This window comes from Ranitomeya imitator, chromosome 1, assembly GCF_032444005.1.
Source record: "Ranitomeya imitator isolate aRanImi1 chromosome 1, aRanImi1.pri, whole genome shotgun sequence".
Taxonomy (NCBI): domain Eukaryota; kingdom Metazoa; phylum Chordata; class Amphibia; order Anura; family Dendrobatidae; genus Ranitomeya; species Ranitomeya imitator.
This window is the reverse complement of record NC_091282.1, coordinates 508,855,188-508,872,539: the sequence shown is the minus strand read 5'-3', so window position 1 is coordinate 508,872,539 and position 17,352 is coordinate 508,855,188. Positions and strand designations below refer to the sequence as shown.

The 17,352-nt window shown below is 42.3% G+C and overlaps 1 protein-coding gene across 1 annotated transcript in view; it reads right to left on the bottom strand.

Moving 5' to 3' along the window:
• The window catches only part of SVEP1 (sushi, von Willebrand factor type A, EGF and pentraxin domain containing 1), a 505,032-nt gene that overhangs the window by 204,286 nt on the left and 283,394 nt on the right, over window positions 1-17,352 (bottom strand). Inside the window, exons 21-22 of the mRNA XM_069766556.1 lie at window positions 14,063-14,159; window positions 4,793-4,906 (exon numbers count right to left, since the gene is read on the bottom strand). Of these exons, the coding sequence (XP_069622657.1) occupies window positions 4,793-4,906; window positions 14,063-14,159 (211 nt within the window). The remainder of the gene's footprint in view (window positions 1-4,792; window positions 4,907-14,062; window positions 14,160-17,352) is intronic.

Here is a 17,352-nt window from a genome sequence, read left to right as displayed (position 1 = left end):
GATCAGGATCGTCACCGCTGGGAGAACCTGCTGCTGATCAAGTAAGTGCCTGTCCCCTCATGATACCCCTTACACTGTGCATTGCCTGAGGCCACAGCACCGGGTCAAGCCACCCGGCACAATATATGGCATTGTGTGCCAATGGATTTACAACCAGTCCTGTCACCGGAGTCTGTATGGGAACTCTGAGTTACTTTGACCCTGCCGGGGTCTTCGCCTCTTATTGTGCGCAATTTCTGTGTGGCCCTGCTGCTGTATGTGAACTGGCTGCCGGCCCAATCTGTCCCCTCCGGGTCCTGGTTCGACGGGCAACCCGAGTCCTTTTATCGGTTTACCCCCTCTGGGAGTACCGCTGAACTCTGTGTCTGTTGCTGCATCCGACCCTAGTGAAGCTGATATCACCTCACGTTTTTCCGGTTGCTGTATTATATATAATGAATACAGCCACGGATCCGGTATCCGTCTTTGCGCCTGTTCTGGGTAGTGATTAATGCTACCCGGTTCTCACAATGTCCTTTTTCTCTATCCCTCTTCTCTTCAGGCCGGTGATTTAGGCCTGGTAACAGTCACAGGGCTGTTAGAGATTCAACTGTATGACCTCTCACTATCAGCTCCTTAGCCCAACAGTGGATCAATCAAGCAGTGGATCCATCGGGCGTTGCTATATATTGTGCTGGGCACTGTGGATGGGGCTTCCCCCTGCTTTCACGAATTTTGGACACAGAAAAAATGCAACATGTTGCGTTTGCAACGCACTGCCAGGTGCGTCGAAAGGACACATGCGTCGCAAAACGCACCGAAACGCATGAAAACGAACGCACATGCGTCCCCAATGTTAAAGATAGGGAAACATGACGCGTGCGTTGTTTTGCGGCGACGCCGCTGCGTCCGAAGCCGCAAATGTGAACGTAGCCTTACCTCTTCTTCGTCTTTCCTAATTTGGGATTCTAGACAAAACATGTCAGGCCCTGTGCTGTGGCAGCGGGCCACAGAGCTGCGCGTCTCCCAGGGCTGTGCCTGTGCCAGCGGGCGTCTGTGGCCCGATTCTAACACATCGGGTATTCTAGAATATGCATGTCACCGTAGTATATGGACAATGATGATTCCAGAATTCACGGCAGACTGTGCCCGTCGCTGATTGGTCGAGGCAACCTTTATGACATCATCGTCGCCATGGCAACCATTATGACATCTACGTCGAAACTGTGCCCGTCGCTGAATCAGAAACGTGGGATTTCTACGTCCTTTATGACATCGTCACTGTGCCCGTTGCTGATTGGTCGAGGCCTGGCGGCCTCGACCAATCAGAGACGCGGTATGTCTACGTCCTTTATGACATCATCGTCGCTGTGCCCGTTGCTGATTGGTCGAGGCCTGGCATCGGGTATTCTAGAATATGCATGTCCCTGTAATATATGGACAATGATGATTCCAGAATTCGCGGCAGACTGTGCCCGTCGCTGATTGGTCGAGGCAACCTTTATGACATCATCGTCGCCATGGCAACCATTATGACATCATCGTCGCTGTGCCCGTTGCTGATTGGTCGAGGCCTGGCGGCCTCGACCAATCAGACGCGGGATTTCTACGTCCTTTATGACATCATCGTCGCTGTGCCCGTTGCTGATTGGTCGAGGCCTGGCGTCCTCGACCAATCAGAGAGCCGGGATTTCCAGGACAGACAGACAGACAGACAGACAGACAGACGGAAAAACCCTTAGGCAATTATATATATATATTATATATCTATATATATAATTGTCTAAGGGTTTTTCTGTCTGTCTGTCTGTCTGTCCTGAAAATCCCGCGTCTCTGATTGGTCGAGGCCACCAGGCCTCGACCAATCAGCGACGGGCACAGCATGGCGACGATGATGTCATAAAGGTTGCCTCGACCAATCAGCGACGGGCACAGTCTGCCGCGAATTCTGGAATCATCATTATCCATATACTACGGGGACATGCATATTCTAGAATACCCGATGCGTTAGAATCGGGCCACAATCTAGTATACAATAATTGTGGATCTTACTGATCTACAGTTAGGGCCAGAAATATTTGGACAGTGACACAATTTTCGCGAGTTGGGCTCTGCATGCCACCACATTGGATTTGAAATGAAACCTCTACAACAGAATTCAAGTGCAGATTGTAACGTTTAATTTGAAGGGTTGAACAAAAATATCTGATAGAAAATGTAGGAATTGTACACATTTCTTTACAAACACTCCACATTTTAGGAGGTCAAAAGTAATTTGACAAATAAACATAACCCAAACAAAATATTTTTATTTTCAATATTTTGTTGCAAATCCTTTGGAGGCAATCACTGCCTTAAGTCTGGAACCCATGGACATCACCAAACGCTGGGTTTCCTCCTTCTTAATGCTTTGCCAGGCCTTTACAGCCGCAGCCTTCAGGTCTTGCTTGTTTGTGGGTCTTTCTGTCTTAAGTCTGGATTTGAGCAAGTGAAATGCATGCTCAATTGGGTTTAGATCTGGAGATTGACTTGGCCATTGCAGAATGTTCCACTTTTTGGCACTCATGAACTCCTGGGTAGCTTTGGCTGTATGCTTGGGGTCATTGTCCATCTGTACTATGAAGCGCCGTCCAATCAACTTTGCAGCATTTAGCTGAATCTGGGCTGAGAGTATATCCCGGTACACTTCAGAATTCATCCGGCTACTCTTGTCTGCTCTTATGTCATCAATAAACACAAGTGACCCAGTGCCATTGAAAGCCATGCATGCCCATGCCATCACGTTGCCTCCACCATGTTTTACAGAGGATGTGGTGTGCCTTGGATCATGTGCCGTTCCCTTTCTTCTCCAAACTTTTTTCTTCCCATCATTCTGGTACAGGTTGATCTTTGTCTCATCTGTCCATAGAATACTTTTCCAGAACTGAGCTGGCTTCTTGAGGTGTTTTTCTGCAAATTTAACTCTGGCCCGTCTATTTTTGGTATTGATGAATGGTTTGCATCTAGATGTGAACCCTTTGTATTTACTGTCATGGAGTCTTCTCTTTACTGTTGACTTAGAGACAGATACACCTACTTCACTGAGAGTGTTCTGGACTTCAGTTGATGTTGTGAACGGGTTCTTCTTCACCAAATTAAGTATGCGGCGATCATCCACCACTGTTGTCATCCGTGGACGCCCAGGCCTTTTTGAGTTCCCAAGCTCACCAGTCAATTCCTTTTTTCTCAGAATGTACCCAACTGTTGATTTTGCTACTCCAAGCATGTCTGCTATCTCTCTGATGGATTTTTTCTTTTTTTTCAGCCTCAGGATGTTCTGCTTCACCTCAATTGAGAGTTCCTTTGACCGCATGTTGTCTGCTCACAGCAACAGCTTCCAAATGCAAAACCACACACCTGGAATCCACCCCTGACCTTTTAACTACTTAATTGATTACAGGTTAACGAGGGAGACGCCTTCAGAGTTAATTGCAGCCCTTAGAGTCCATTGTCCAATTACTTTTGGTCCCTTGAAAAAGAGGACGCTATGCATTACAGAGCTATGATTCCTAAACCCTTTCTCCGATTTGGATGTGGAAACTATCATATTGCAGCTGGGAGTGTGCACTTTCAGCCCATATTATATATATAATTGTATTTCTGAACATGTTTTTGTAAACAGCTAAAATAACAAAACTTGTGTCACTGTCCAAATATTTCTGGCCCTAACTGTATGATTATTTGTGTTTTGTGTCTGTGATTGGGATAGACACAGGGATTGTCCAGGGATTGAAGGGACAGCCGTCGTGGAGCGGGGGCGCCACATCCCATTATAGGGTGCCAACCTCCACTGATAGGAAGGATATCAGATTTTAGGGCCCAGTATGGAGAGGAAGGTATACAGTATTTTGCAAATTTTTAATTTTTTTTATATCACTTTTTCTATTTTTTCTATATTTTTTGCTATTTGTGGGATATACCTTTCTTGATATAGGCTGCTACCTTTAGTCCGGGGCAGGGAATCCCTGTTGGGATGTTCAATTTTATCAATTTCATTGATTGTGGGTATTGTCCGTGATTATTAATAAAGATTTTGTTTTGGTAGAATTTTTGGTATACTCCCCTACAGGGAATTGTTTGGACAGTTAGTTTTTTGCAGGGAGATCATTTCCCCTGCGCTGCCTCAGAGTTTAACTGTGCACACTGATACAGTTAAATGTAGCGTGGCTCCAGGTGGGAACCTCAAAGTGCGGAGCATGGGGTGGCTGCACCCTTTGCACCCCCCACTGATCCTATGAGTGTTGGGGCTTTTGGGCTGCAGTTTTTGTTAGAGTTAGAAAAATGTATAGATTAATTTATTCATTAAAATTTTAGACTATAGTTTGGACATTCACATATTGCTTCAAACAAGTTAGGTATTTATAGGGTTCTTTAAAAATTGTAAGCTATCTGTTATCCATAGGAGAAAGGATAATTTGTTGATCACTGGGACTTCCCCACAATGTCAAGAAGCAGGAGTTCAAAGAACAAGGTTTGGCAATGAACCATCTTTAATAGTACAGAGGTGCACATGCTCAGTCTGCATTTCATTTATTGTCTAGGGTGCTGTTGTTCTTGGCAGCACAGGTTTTGTTTACACTTGACGATGCGCTGCTGAGAACGAAAAGATGACTTTTTCTTTTATAAGTTTCTGTATAATAGAAAGTCAGTGAATATTAAACCACTTTTATTATGCAGAGGGTCAAAAATGCACTAACTGCTTGGTTTGGCAGCATATTACACCAATGACTTAATGACACATTCTTTTCTAATCGACATTGTTTATTTTTTTTACCTCTGAAGCCAGCGGGACAACGGCATTCAAATTTTCCAACTCCATCATTACAAATTCCATTGTTTCTGCATGGCATGGACTTGCAGTCATCAATGTTAATTTCACACTTGGTACCTGAAAGCAGATCAGTAAATTATAGACGCGGGCACAGATTATACTGCTATACGAGGGTGCATGCTTACACATTTCCAAATAAATGTTCTGAACAAATGTTGCATTCTGGCTAAACAGAACCTTTATTTGGCATCTAGCGGACAGTACCCATTTGGAAGTTAACAATAAATGCTACACAAATTATTTATCCTTGGCCGATTTTATGTTCAACAATTGTTAATCATTTATTTTAATGACAATAATTGTAGGGAATGGTAGGGGAAGTGGAGTGAAGAAAGTATAATTTTATTATAAGGATGTGATAAATCTGCCAACTATCATCTCTGGAGGCAGATTACTTTTGGTGACATCCCTAAAATGTCTTCCTACCATCTGTTCCTCACATAACAATGTATTTAAAAGAGTAATGTTCATTTTAACGACAATCATCATGACAACTTCTTAAAAGAGTTCTAAACATGGAATCATTCGAGAGATCGCCTTACTCTGAGGCCAGATTCTCCGTAATTGTGGTGCCATTGTGGAGATCATATGAAGCTGAAAGGTCAAATGCTTTTTACAGCCTGCATCTTGTCTTAATAACCCTTCATTAATTGGCTAGTACATGTGGCTTTATGGAGAGAGGAGAAGCCCACATAGCAACAGTCACAGTAAGACATGTATCTGGCCCCGTTTCATGTCACCCCCACCCATCTTTCCATTCATATTTAGAAGGACAAGGCCATTCAGTATTCTTAGCTAGTCTCAAGGGTACTTATTAACGCAGAGAAAAATAATCTGCTCCCTGTTTCTAGAAAACACAGCTAAGCGTATGAGGATTTGCTATAAATGTCAGTTAAAAGCCATTCGAGTTCTGCCCACTCGGCCATTTATTAGCCATAAATGAAAACATCAACAGAAAGTGACTCCTGTGTTCTTTCTACAAGACTAATGGCACACTTACAGGTGCTTCTCACAAAACTAGAATATCATCAAAAAGTTCATTTGTTTCAGTTCTCCAATACAAAAAGTGAAACTCATATACAGTGCCCTGCGAAAGTATTCGGCCCTCTGGAACTTTTCAACCTTTTCCCACATATCATGCTTCAAACATAAAGATACCAAATGTAAATTTTTGGTGAAGAATCAACAACAAGTGGAACACAATTGTGAAGTTGAACATAATTTATTGGTTATTTAAAATTTTTGTGGAAATTCAAAAACTGAAAAGTGGGTTGTGCAATATTATTCGGCCCCTTTACTTTCAGTGCAGCAAGCTCACTCCAGCATTTCATTGTTGATCTCTGAATGATCCAATGTTGTCCTAAATGCCTAATGATGATAAATATAATACACCTGTGTGTAATCAAGTCTCCGTATAAATGCACCTGCTCTGTGATAGTCTCAGGCTTCTGTTTGAAGCACAGAGAGCATCATGAAGACCAAGGAACACAACAGGCAGGTCTGTGATACTGTTGTGGAGAAGTTTAAAGCCGGATTTGGATGCAAAATCATTTCCAAAACTTTAAACATCCCAAGGATCACTGTACAAGTGATCATATTGAATTGGAAGGAGTATCATACCACTGCAAATCTACCAAGACCCGGCCGTCCCTCTAAACTTTCATCTCAAACAAGGAGAAGACTGATCAGAGATGCCGCCAAGAGGCCCATTATCACTCTGGATGAACTGCAGAGATCTACAGCTGAGGTGGGACAGTCTGTCCATTGGACAACAATCAGTCGTACACTGCACAATTCTGGCCTTTATGGAAGAGAGGCAAGAAGAAAGCCATTTCTCAAAGATATCCATAAAAAGTGTTGTTTAAAGTTTGCAACAAGCCACCTGTGAGACACACCAAACATGTGGAAAAAGGTGCTTTGGTCAGATGAAACCAAAATCGCATTTTTTGGCAACAATGCCAAATGATGTGTTTGGTGTAAAGGCAACAAAGCTCATCACCCTGAACACACCATTCCCACTGTCAAACATGGTGGTGGCAGCATCATGGTTTGGGCCTGCTTTTTTCAGCAGGGACAAGGAAGATGGTTAAAATTGATGGGAAGATGGATGGAGCCAAATACAGGACCATTCTTGAAGAAAACCTGTTGGAGTCTGCAAAAGACCTGAGACTGGGATAGAGATTTGTCTTCCAACAAGACAATGATCCCAAACATAAAGAAAAATCTACAGTGGAGTGGCTCACAAATAAACGTATCCAGGTGTTAGAATGGCCAAGTCAAAGTTCTGACCTCAATCCAATGAGAAGCACTTGTAAATGATATGATAATCGGCAAAGGAGAATTTGTAAGAATTCAATGAATTCAATGAATTTGTAACAAGTCAATGAATCAGTGGAGAAAAATCGGACTGCGCTCGGATGACATCTGACATTTCCATGGACTGAGCACACTTCAAACCATAATCAATACAACTGACGCCTGGTCACATATCAAATATACCACCATTAAAATTTACCAAAGACAAGCAGACAACAACAAATAATCTTAATTAAAATCTAAATGAGAAAAGAAAACATGTAAAAAAAAATGAGGCAGCAAATAGTGAGACAGAAGGTGGGAACACATGGACATCTTTATGTGTATCTCCGGCAGTTCCACTAAATATATCATATATCATGGGTGAAGCATATAGTGACATCCAACTGAATAATAAAATGAGCAAAGAGCAATAATAGTAATAAGTATAAATGATACAGTAGGAATGATCAAATACACAACTAAACAGCAAGGAGAAACTACGTCTTAAAGAAGTGCAAAAGACAAGGATATGTACCTGTACAGGTGACAGCCATTCCCACTATGACATTCATACTTATTACTATTACTAGATGGTGGCCCGATTCTAACGCATCGGGTATTCTAGAAAATGCATGTACGTACGTATGTCGTGCTTAGCACAGCCACGTAGTATATACCACAGCCACGTAATATATAGCACAGCCACGTAGTATTTAGCACAACCACATAGTATATAGCACAGCCATAATGCATAAAACAACCACATAGTATATAGCTGCCACGTAGTATATAGCAGCCACGTATATAGCACAGCCCATGTAATATATAGCACAGCCCACGTAGTATATAACACCCATTGGGTATTCTAGAATATGTATGTATGTACATCATGCTTAGCACAGCCACGTAGAATATAGCACAGCCAGATAGTATATAACACAGCCATGTAGAATATAACACAGACAGCCACTTAGTAAATAGCACAGCCACATAGTATATAGCACAGCCACATAGTATATAGCACAGTGATGTAGTATATAGCAGCCATAGTATATAGCAGCCACATAGTATAAAGCACAGCCCACGTAACACAGACAGTCACATAGTATATAGCAGCCACGTAGTATATTGCACAGCCCACATAATATATAGCACAGCCCACGCAGTAAATAACACAGGCCACGTAGTATATAACACAGGCCACACAGTATATAACACTGCCCATGTAGTATATAGCAGCCAGGCATTATATAACACAGCCCATGTAATATATAAGACAGCCCACATAATATATAACACAGCCCATGCAGTATATAACACAGCCCACATAGTATGTAGCAGTGTGGCCACCATATCCCTTTTAAAAAACAAAACAAAAAAAAGCAGTTATATACTCACCCTGCCGGCCGCGACCAATCAGCGACCCGAGATTTCCGTTACAGACAAACAGACAGACAGACGGAAGTTACAGACGGAAGTACCCCTTAGCCAATTATATATATAGACTAGATGGTGGCCCGATTCTAACGCATTGGGAATTCTAGAGTATGTATGTAGTTTATCTATGAAGTTTTCAGAATAATGCAATTTATACACAGGATTCGGCCGGCCGGCAGCGACCAATTAGCGAAGCGTGGTTCAAATTCTGCGCCAATTCGTGAGTGGACTGTGACTGTTGCTGATTGTTCGCGGCCGGGTGTGACCAATCAGTGAAGCCAGGGCCGGCTCCAGGTTTTTGAGGGTCCCGGGCCAAAGAGTCTCAGTGGGCTTCCCTCTTTAACACATACCATGATTGATGATGCACAGATACAGCAGAGAAATATAGCACAGCCAAGTAGCGTATAACACAGCCCACGTAGTATATAATGCAGCCCACGTAGTATATAACACAGCCAAGTAGTATATAACACAGCCCACGTAGTATATAACACAACAACGTAGTATATTGCCCAAACATATAGTATATAGCACAGCCCACGTAGTAAATAGCACAGCCAAGTAGTATATTGCCCAGCCACATAGTATATAGCACAGCCACATAGTATATAACACAGTCCATGTAGTATATAGCACAGCCACGTAGTATATAGCACAGCCACATAGTATATAGCACAGTCATATAGTATATAGCACAGCCACGTAGTATGTAGCACAGCCCACATAGTATATAGCACAGGCCACGTAGTAAATAGCACAGACACATAGTATATTGCCCAGCCATGTAGTATATTGGCCAGGCACATAGTATATTGCCCAGCGACGTAGTATATTGCCCAGCCACGTAGAATATTGCCCAGCCACGTAATATATTGCCCAGCCACATAGTATATTGCCCAGCCACGTAGTATATAGCCCAGCCACGTAGTATATTGCCCAGCGACGTAGTATATTGCCCAGCCATGTAGTATACAGTTGTGGCCAAAAGTATTGACACCCCTGCAATTCTGTCAGATAATACTCAGTTTCTTCCTGAAAATGATTGCACACACAAATTCTTTGTTATTATTATCTTCATTTAATTTGTCTTAAATGAAAAAACACAAAAAGAATTGTCCTAAAGCCAAATTGGATATAATTCCACACCAAACATAAAAAAGTCGGTGGACAAAAGTATTGGCAATGTTCGAAAAATCATGTGATGCTTCTCTAATTTGTGTAATTAACAGCACCTGTAACTTACCTGTGGCACCTAACAGGTGCTGGCAATAACTAAATTACACTTGCAGCCAGTTGACATGGATTAAAGTTGACTCAACCTCTGTCCTGTGTCCTTGTGTGTACCACATTGAGCATGGAGAAGAGAAGACCAAAGAACTGTCTGAGGACTTGAGAAACCAAATTGTGAGGAAGCACGAGCAATCTCAAGGCTACAAGTCCATCTCCAAAGACCTGAATGTTCCTGTGTCTACCGTGTGCAGTGTCATCAAGAAGTTTAAAGCCCATGGCACAGTGGCTAACCTCCCTAGATGTGGACGGAAAAGAAAAATTGACAAGAGATTTCAATGCAAGATTGTGCGGTTGTTGGATAAAGAACCTTGACTAACATCCAAACAAGTTCAAGCTGCCCTGCAGTCCGAGGTACAACAGTGTCAACCCGTACTATCCGTCAGCATCTGAAAGAAAAGGGACTGTATGGTAGGAGACCCAGGAAGACCACACTTCTTACCATGAGACATAAAAAAGCCAGGCTGGAGTTTTCCAAAACTTACCTGAAAAAGCCTAAAACATGTTGGAAGAATGTTCTCTAGTCAGATGAGACAAAAGTAGAGCTTTTTGGGCAAAGGCATCAACATAGAGTTTCCAGGAGAAAAAAAGAGGCATTCAATCAAAAGAACACGGTCCCTACAGTCAAACATGGCGGAGGTTCCCTGATGTTTTGGGGTTGCTTTGCTGCCTCTGGCACTGGACTGCTTGACTGTGTGCATAGCATTATGAAGTCTGAAGACTACAAACAAATGTTGCAGCATAATGTACGGCCCAGTGTGAGAAAGCTGGGTCTCCCTCAGAGGTCATGGGTCTTCCAGCAGGACAGTGACCCAAAAAACACTTCAAAAAGCACTAGAAAATGGTTTGAGAGAAAGCACTGGAGACTTCTAAGGTGGCCAGCAATGAGCCCAGACCTGAATCCCATAGAACACCTGTGGAGAGATCTAAAAATGGCAGTTTGGAGAAGGCACCCTTCAAATATCAGGGACCTGGAGTAGTTTGCCAAAGAAGAATGGTCCAAAATTCCAGCAGAGCATTTTAAAACTCTGGGCAAAACCATCAATGAAAAAGACCTGGGTGTATGGGTGGATGACAAACTCATGTTCAGTGGCCAGTGTCAGGCAGCTGCTACAAAGGCAAATAAAATAATGGGATGCATTAAAAGAGGCATAGATGCTCATGAGGAGAACATAATTTTACCTCTATACAAGTCACTAGTTCGAACACACTTAGAATACTGTGCACAGTTCTGGTAACCGGTATATAAGAAAGACATAGCTGAACTAGAGCGGGTGCAGAGAAGAGCGACCAAGGTTATTAGAGGACTGGGGTTCTGCAATACCAAGATAGGTTATTACACTTGGGGCTATATAGGTTGGAAAAATGAAGACTAAGGGGTGATCTTATTTTAATGTATAAATATATGAGGGGACAGTACAAAGACCTTTCTGATGATCTTTTTAATCATAGACCTGAGACAGGGACAAGGGGGCATCCTCTATATCTGGAGGAAAGAAGGTTTAAGCATAATAACAGACGCGGATTCTTTACTGTAAGAGCAGTGAGACTATGGAACTCTCTGCCATATGATGTTGTAATGAGTGATTCATTACTTAAATTTAATAAGGGACTGGATGCCTTTCTGGAAAACTATAATGTTACAGGGTATATATACTAGATTCCTTGATAGGGCGTTGATCCAGGGAACTAGTCTGATTGCCAAACAGGAAAAAAAAATCCAGCTTCCAAAAATATCAAGATTTATTGAGGATAAAAAAAAAAGAACTCATTGTTCGAAACACGTAGCCTGCTGCTACTCATTCTCCTGTGAACCATGTCATTGGACTTTGGATTTTATCCTCAATAAATCTTGATATTTTTGGAAGCTGGATTTTTTTTTCCTGTTTGCCTTATCGTTCCACGTGATGACTGCACGGTATCCGGGCTTCCCCACAACAAATGCCTAATAGGTGAGCTGGTTTTTCACTATTTTTCCTAGTCTGATTGCCGTATGTGGAGTCGGGAAGGAATTTCTTTCCCCAAAGAGGAGCTTACTATTTGCCACATGGTTTTTTTTGCCTTCCTCTGGATCAACATGTTAGGGCATGTTAGGTTAGGCTATGGGTTGAACTAGATGGACTTAAAATCTTCCTTCAACCTTAATAACTATGTTACTATGTAAGAAACTCATTGATGGTTACCGGAAGCGGTTGGTCGCAGTTATTTTGGCTAAAGGTTGTGTAACCAAATATTAGGCTGAGGGTGCCAATACTTTTGTCTGGCCCATTTTTGGAGGTTTGTGTCAAAGGATCAATGCTTTGTTTTTTGCTTCATTCTCTTTTGTGTTTTTTCATCTAAGACAAATTAAATGAAGACAATAATACCAAAGAATTTGTGATTGCAATCATTTTCAGGAAGAAACTGAATATTATCTGACAGACTTGCAGGGGTGTCAATACTTTTGGCCACAACTGTATTGCCCAGCCACATAGTATATTGCTTAGCCAGGTAGTATATAGCACAGATATGTAGTATATAACAGCCCACACAGTATCTAACACAGTTCACGTAGTATATAGCAATGTTGGCACCATATCTCTGTTAAAAAAGAATTAAAATAAAAAATAGTTATATACTCACCTTCCGTCGGCCCCACGGATCCAGCCGATGCGTTTACCAATGCTCCTCGCGACGCTCCGGTCCCAAGAGTGCATTGCGGTCTAGCGAGAGAATGACGCAGCGGTCTCACGACACGGCTACTTCATCATCTCGCGAGACCCCAATGCATGGACCGGTCACCGGAGCGTCACCGGAAGGTGAGTATATAATGATTTTTTTTTATTATTATTTTTAACATTAGATCCCGCGCCAATGTCGCTGATTGGTCGCACAGGCTGGGCGCGACCAATCAGCGAAGTGGGATTTAAATCCCGCGGCAATGTCGCTGATTGATCGCGCCTGCTGGACGCGACCAATCCACGAAGCGGGATTTAAATCACGCGCCAATGTCGCCCAATCAGCGAAGTGTGACTTAAATCCCACGCCAATGCTGCTGATTGGTAGCGCCAGCTGGGGACTCAAACATATTTTTCGAGCACACCAAAGACACTTGGTTAGCACATGAGCATGCTCGAATAACGCCTTAACGTTCCTCACTAGTGCTCAGTAAATGTTTATTCCCATCTTCATAGATGGATATTGTCAGGTTAGTGCTTGTAAAAATAACAACTTCTGCAATTTACTTTTTGTTAAAATTTGCTGCAATGAAGCTGGCAGGGATGAGAAGTTAACAGTGCACTCCAGCAATCCCGCCATCTTCAAAGCAGTGTGTTTACACGCTCAATAGAAATGAGCTTGTAAGTGCTGCGCATATTCAGTCACTGCTGCTAGACAGCTCATGGCAATGAGCTGCATATCAAATAGAAAAAGTGTTACTATCTCAAGAATGACAAAAAATTTAAATAACAGTAAACTGCAAAGGTGGTTGGTTTTACAAGGATTGTCCAACAATATTGGAATAATGGTGATGGGAATATTCCTTGAAGGCCAAAATCACCTTACTGTTTCTGGAACATGCAGAAAATTCTTTAAAGATGCAGTGTGCGTAAAATTTTACCCTGTTAGCACATTCATTCTACCATAAAAGTAGGCATCATAATATAGCAATGAGTGCACTGTAGAGCATGATAGTATTTTAGAGACTTCATAATTTAAAGCTCAGGCAGAGACATAGGCTGGCGGAGACATCAGCTGGCAGAAACGTTGGCTGGCGGAGACGGCGGCTGGCAGCGACGTCGGCTGGCAGAGATGTTGGCTGGCAGAGATGTCGGCATGGCTTCCCCTGCCTAGCTAAGCTTGAATGACAAGTTTCTCTTTATTTAGCTCTTATTGAAACAATCTTTTTTTTTTAAATGCCATAATCAGAGTGCAGGTCACAATATGGGTAGGATAGTGTAAAAGTCAGAATAGATTTAATGTATTTATTTCTGACTTTGATCTTCACATTCTGATAATCCAGAGTATATTTGGAACGAGCTGCTGTAAATACAATAATGGTCTCTGCTGAGAAATACAGTCTCAAGGATTTCACATAAAACTTCCCAGATTTAAATACTGTACCTCAACTCCCCAAGTTTATAAAAGCAAGAAATATTTGACTTTTTAAGAAACTGTCCCCAGTAATAAATTGAAACCAGTATGGTTAATTACCTGTGTAGCCCTTGAGACATGTACAAGTATATCCACTTCCAACCTGCTTGCAGGTTCCGCTATTCTGGCAAGGATTTAAAACGCACTCATGAAAAACCTGTCAAGTAAAACAAATGGCTATTGGAAACATATATTAAAAAAGGGAACCTAATAACAACAATGTTATATTCAAAAACATTAAAAGGAAATAACCATGACAAAAATATGTATTAAATGTATCACAATGAAATTAACATAAGAAAGCAATTCTGCAGGATGGAGTATTGTATTATCCACGCTGTTTCCTCTATGGTATTCCCCGATGGAAGAAAACCGGCTATGAACAACTATTTCTCATCTCTAACATCTCTGCCGATCCCGTAGCTGTAGTATTTCTGTATAAACCAGACACCTGCAGGAAAGTCTAAATTGCTCGGTGCAGTCATGCATGCTTACTTCTGTCGTAAGAGAAGAAACAATATACTTAGACATTTTTTAAATAAGATTCTTGCAAGGCTTATGTTAAATTCATCATCTCAGAAATACTGATTTTATATTTTCATAGTATGCAAGGCTACACGGTATGAATTATTTATCGAAAGCTCTAAGGAGATTAGAAACTTTACAGTAACTATATGCAGTAATATAGCTCCTTAGTAGTGTTGAGCATTCCGATACTGCAAATATCGGTTATCGGACGATATTCATGGTATCGGAATTCCGATACCGAGTTCCAATACTTTCTCAATATCGGATACCGGAATCGGAAGTTCCCATAATGCTATGAGCCAGTTTCATTTAATTCAGCCAATGAGGATTCCTAAGAAGTGTGGGCACATCCTGTTATGCATGTTAACTACTGGCATTGCTGTGATTGGCTGCTGAAATGATGTCATGATGCACTATAAAAGTCACCGCCGCCATTTTGGGTTCACTCTGCTGTGAATTCAGTTAGGGACAGGACGCTGTGTTCTGACTGAGAGGGCCAGTTTGAGATAGCGATTTGCCTAATTGTGCTTTACCCAGGCTAATTTAGCAACCGCTGTGTGAGAACCTTGTTTTTGCCTTGCAGCGCTGTTCATGGCTGTCTGCATGGTCTCTGTGTGTGAGTGCAGATCACTCTGTAGTCTATTCTGCAGCCACAGCCAGTTGTAGACAGCTTAGTGTGTGTCACTGCCTCATACTATTCCATTGTCCTTTTTTCAATTAGTGCTGCCTGCTGCACATTTTGTCCAGATTTATCCTATTAGAGGGTTTCCATTCGTATCCTGCTAGATTGTGGAAAAACACTATGTAGGATTACATGGAGGAGCTTTTTTAGGCCTTGCAGCGCCATTCACGGCTGTCTGCAGGGTCTCTGTGTGAGTGCAGCTCACTCTGTAGTCTGTTCAGCAAAAAAAACTAAAAGTTAATCAAGTTCACCAAACACTCCACTTTACAGTTGCGTAGGCCACATTAGCTCATATTAAAGTCTAGTCCACACTTTATAAAATTAGTGTTTCTTATACCTGTTAACAGCTGTTCAGGAATAAGCACACTAAGCCCTTAGTACTTTTCTGCCTATATTTATCAGTCTACCAAGATGAAGAAAGCAGGGAGTAAGGCACGTGGTCGTGGGCATGGAGGTGGAGCAGGGAGAGGACGTGGGGATTCTGTGCCTGCTGCGGGCACCGCTGACTCATCATCCCCCAGTTTTAGCAGGGAACAGTCCTTCATGTGCAGCTTTGTAGGAGCTTGCTGTACCCCGCTGCTGTGGGACGAACAAATTGAAGCCTTTGTCGGATGGATGGCAGCTAATGATCGACTTCAATTAGTGCCACATCTGTTGTGAATTCCGCTCTTGGCTCCCTCCGGTGGTTGTAAGTGGCACTTTTGTGAGTTCTGCTCTTGGGCTCCCTCTTGTGGTTTCTAGTGGTATGGCTGCTCCTTGGAGTTAGCTGTCATCAGCTGCCTCCACTTATCGTCTCTTCTGCTATTTAAGTCTGGCTCTATCTTCAGCCAGTGCCACTTGTAAATGGTTCCTGGTTGGATTCACATCTCTTTGGAGTTCCCTGTTATCCTGACCAGTTCAGCTAAGCTAAGTTTTTGCTTGCCCTTTTCTGTCCATAGATTGTGGACTTATCCATTCTGTGCTTTCTATGTTTGTCCAGCTTATCAGTGTAATTAATTCTGTCTTGATGGAAGCTCTGGGAGGTAGATTTGCCCTCCACACCTTTAGTCAGGTGTGGAGATTTTCTGTAAACTCTGCGTGGATTTTTGTAGTATTTTATACTGACCGCACAGTATTCCATCCTGTCCTATCTATTTAGTTAGACTGGCCTCCTGTGCTCATCCTGGTTTCATTCTGTGTATGTCTTTTCCCTCTCCACTCACAGTCATTATTTGTGGGGGGCTAATCTATCCTTTGGGGATTTTCTCTGAGGCAAGATAGCTTTCCTGCTTCTATCTTTAGGGGTAGTTAGCTCTTAGGCTGTGACGAGATGCTTAGGGAGAGTTAGGAGCATTCCACGGCTACTTCTAGTGTTGTGTTGAGCTTAGGGACTGCGGTCAGTACAGATACCACTTCCTTCAGAGCTCGTTCCATGTTGCTCCTAGACCACCGTATCATAACAGTACAAGTGGCCAAAAATGAATTAAATGCATCTCAAAAGAAGGAAAAGAAAGTTCTGAACCATTTTTTTTCTGTGCTCTAGTTTGTCTTTTTTTTTTCTTTTCCTCTTGATATCTGGGTGGTTCAGGATATATGCTTTGGCATGGATGTTCAGGGTTTGTTTTCTCGTGTGGATCAACTTGCTGCAAGAGTACAGTGTATCCAGGACTATGTTGTCCAGACTCCGGCTTTAGAGCCCAGAATTCCTACTCCTGATTTGTTTTTTGGGGACAGATCCAAGTTTTTGAACTTTAAAAATAACTGCAAATTGTTTTTTGCTTTGAAACCCCGTTCTTCTGGTGATCCCATTCAGCAAGTAAAAATCATCATATCCTTGCTGCGTGGTGACCCTCAAGACTGGGCTTTTTCTCTTGAAACAGGGGATCCGGCATTATTGAATGTAGATGCATTTTTTCAAGCGCTCGGATTATTGTATGACGAACCTAATTCTGTGGATCATGCGGAAAAAACCCTGTTGGCCTTGTGTCAAGGTCAGGAAGCTGCAGAGTTATACTGCCAGAAATTTAGAAAATGGTCTGTGCTCACTAAATGGAATGAAGAGGCTCTGGCTGCTATTTTCAGAAAAGGTCTTTCTGAAACCCTTAAAGATGTTATGGTGGGCTCTCCTACGCCTGCCGGTTTGAGCGAATCTATGTCTCTA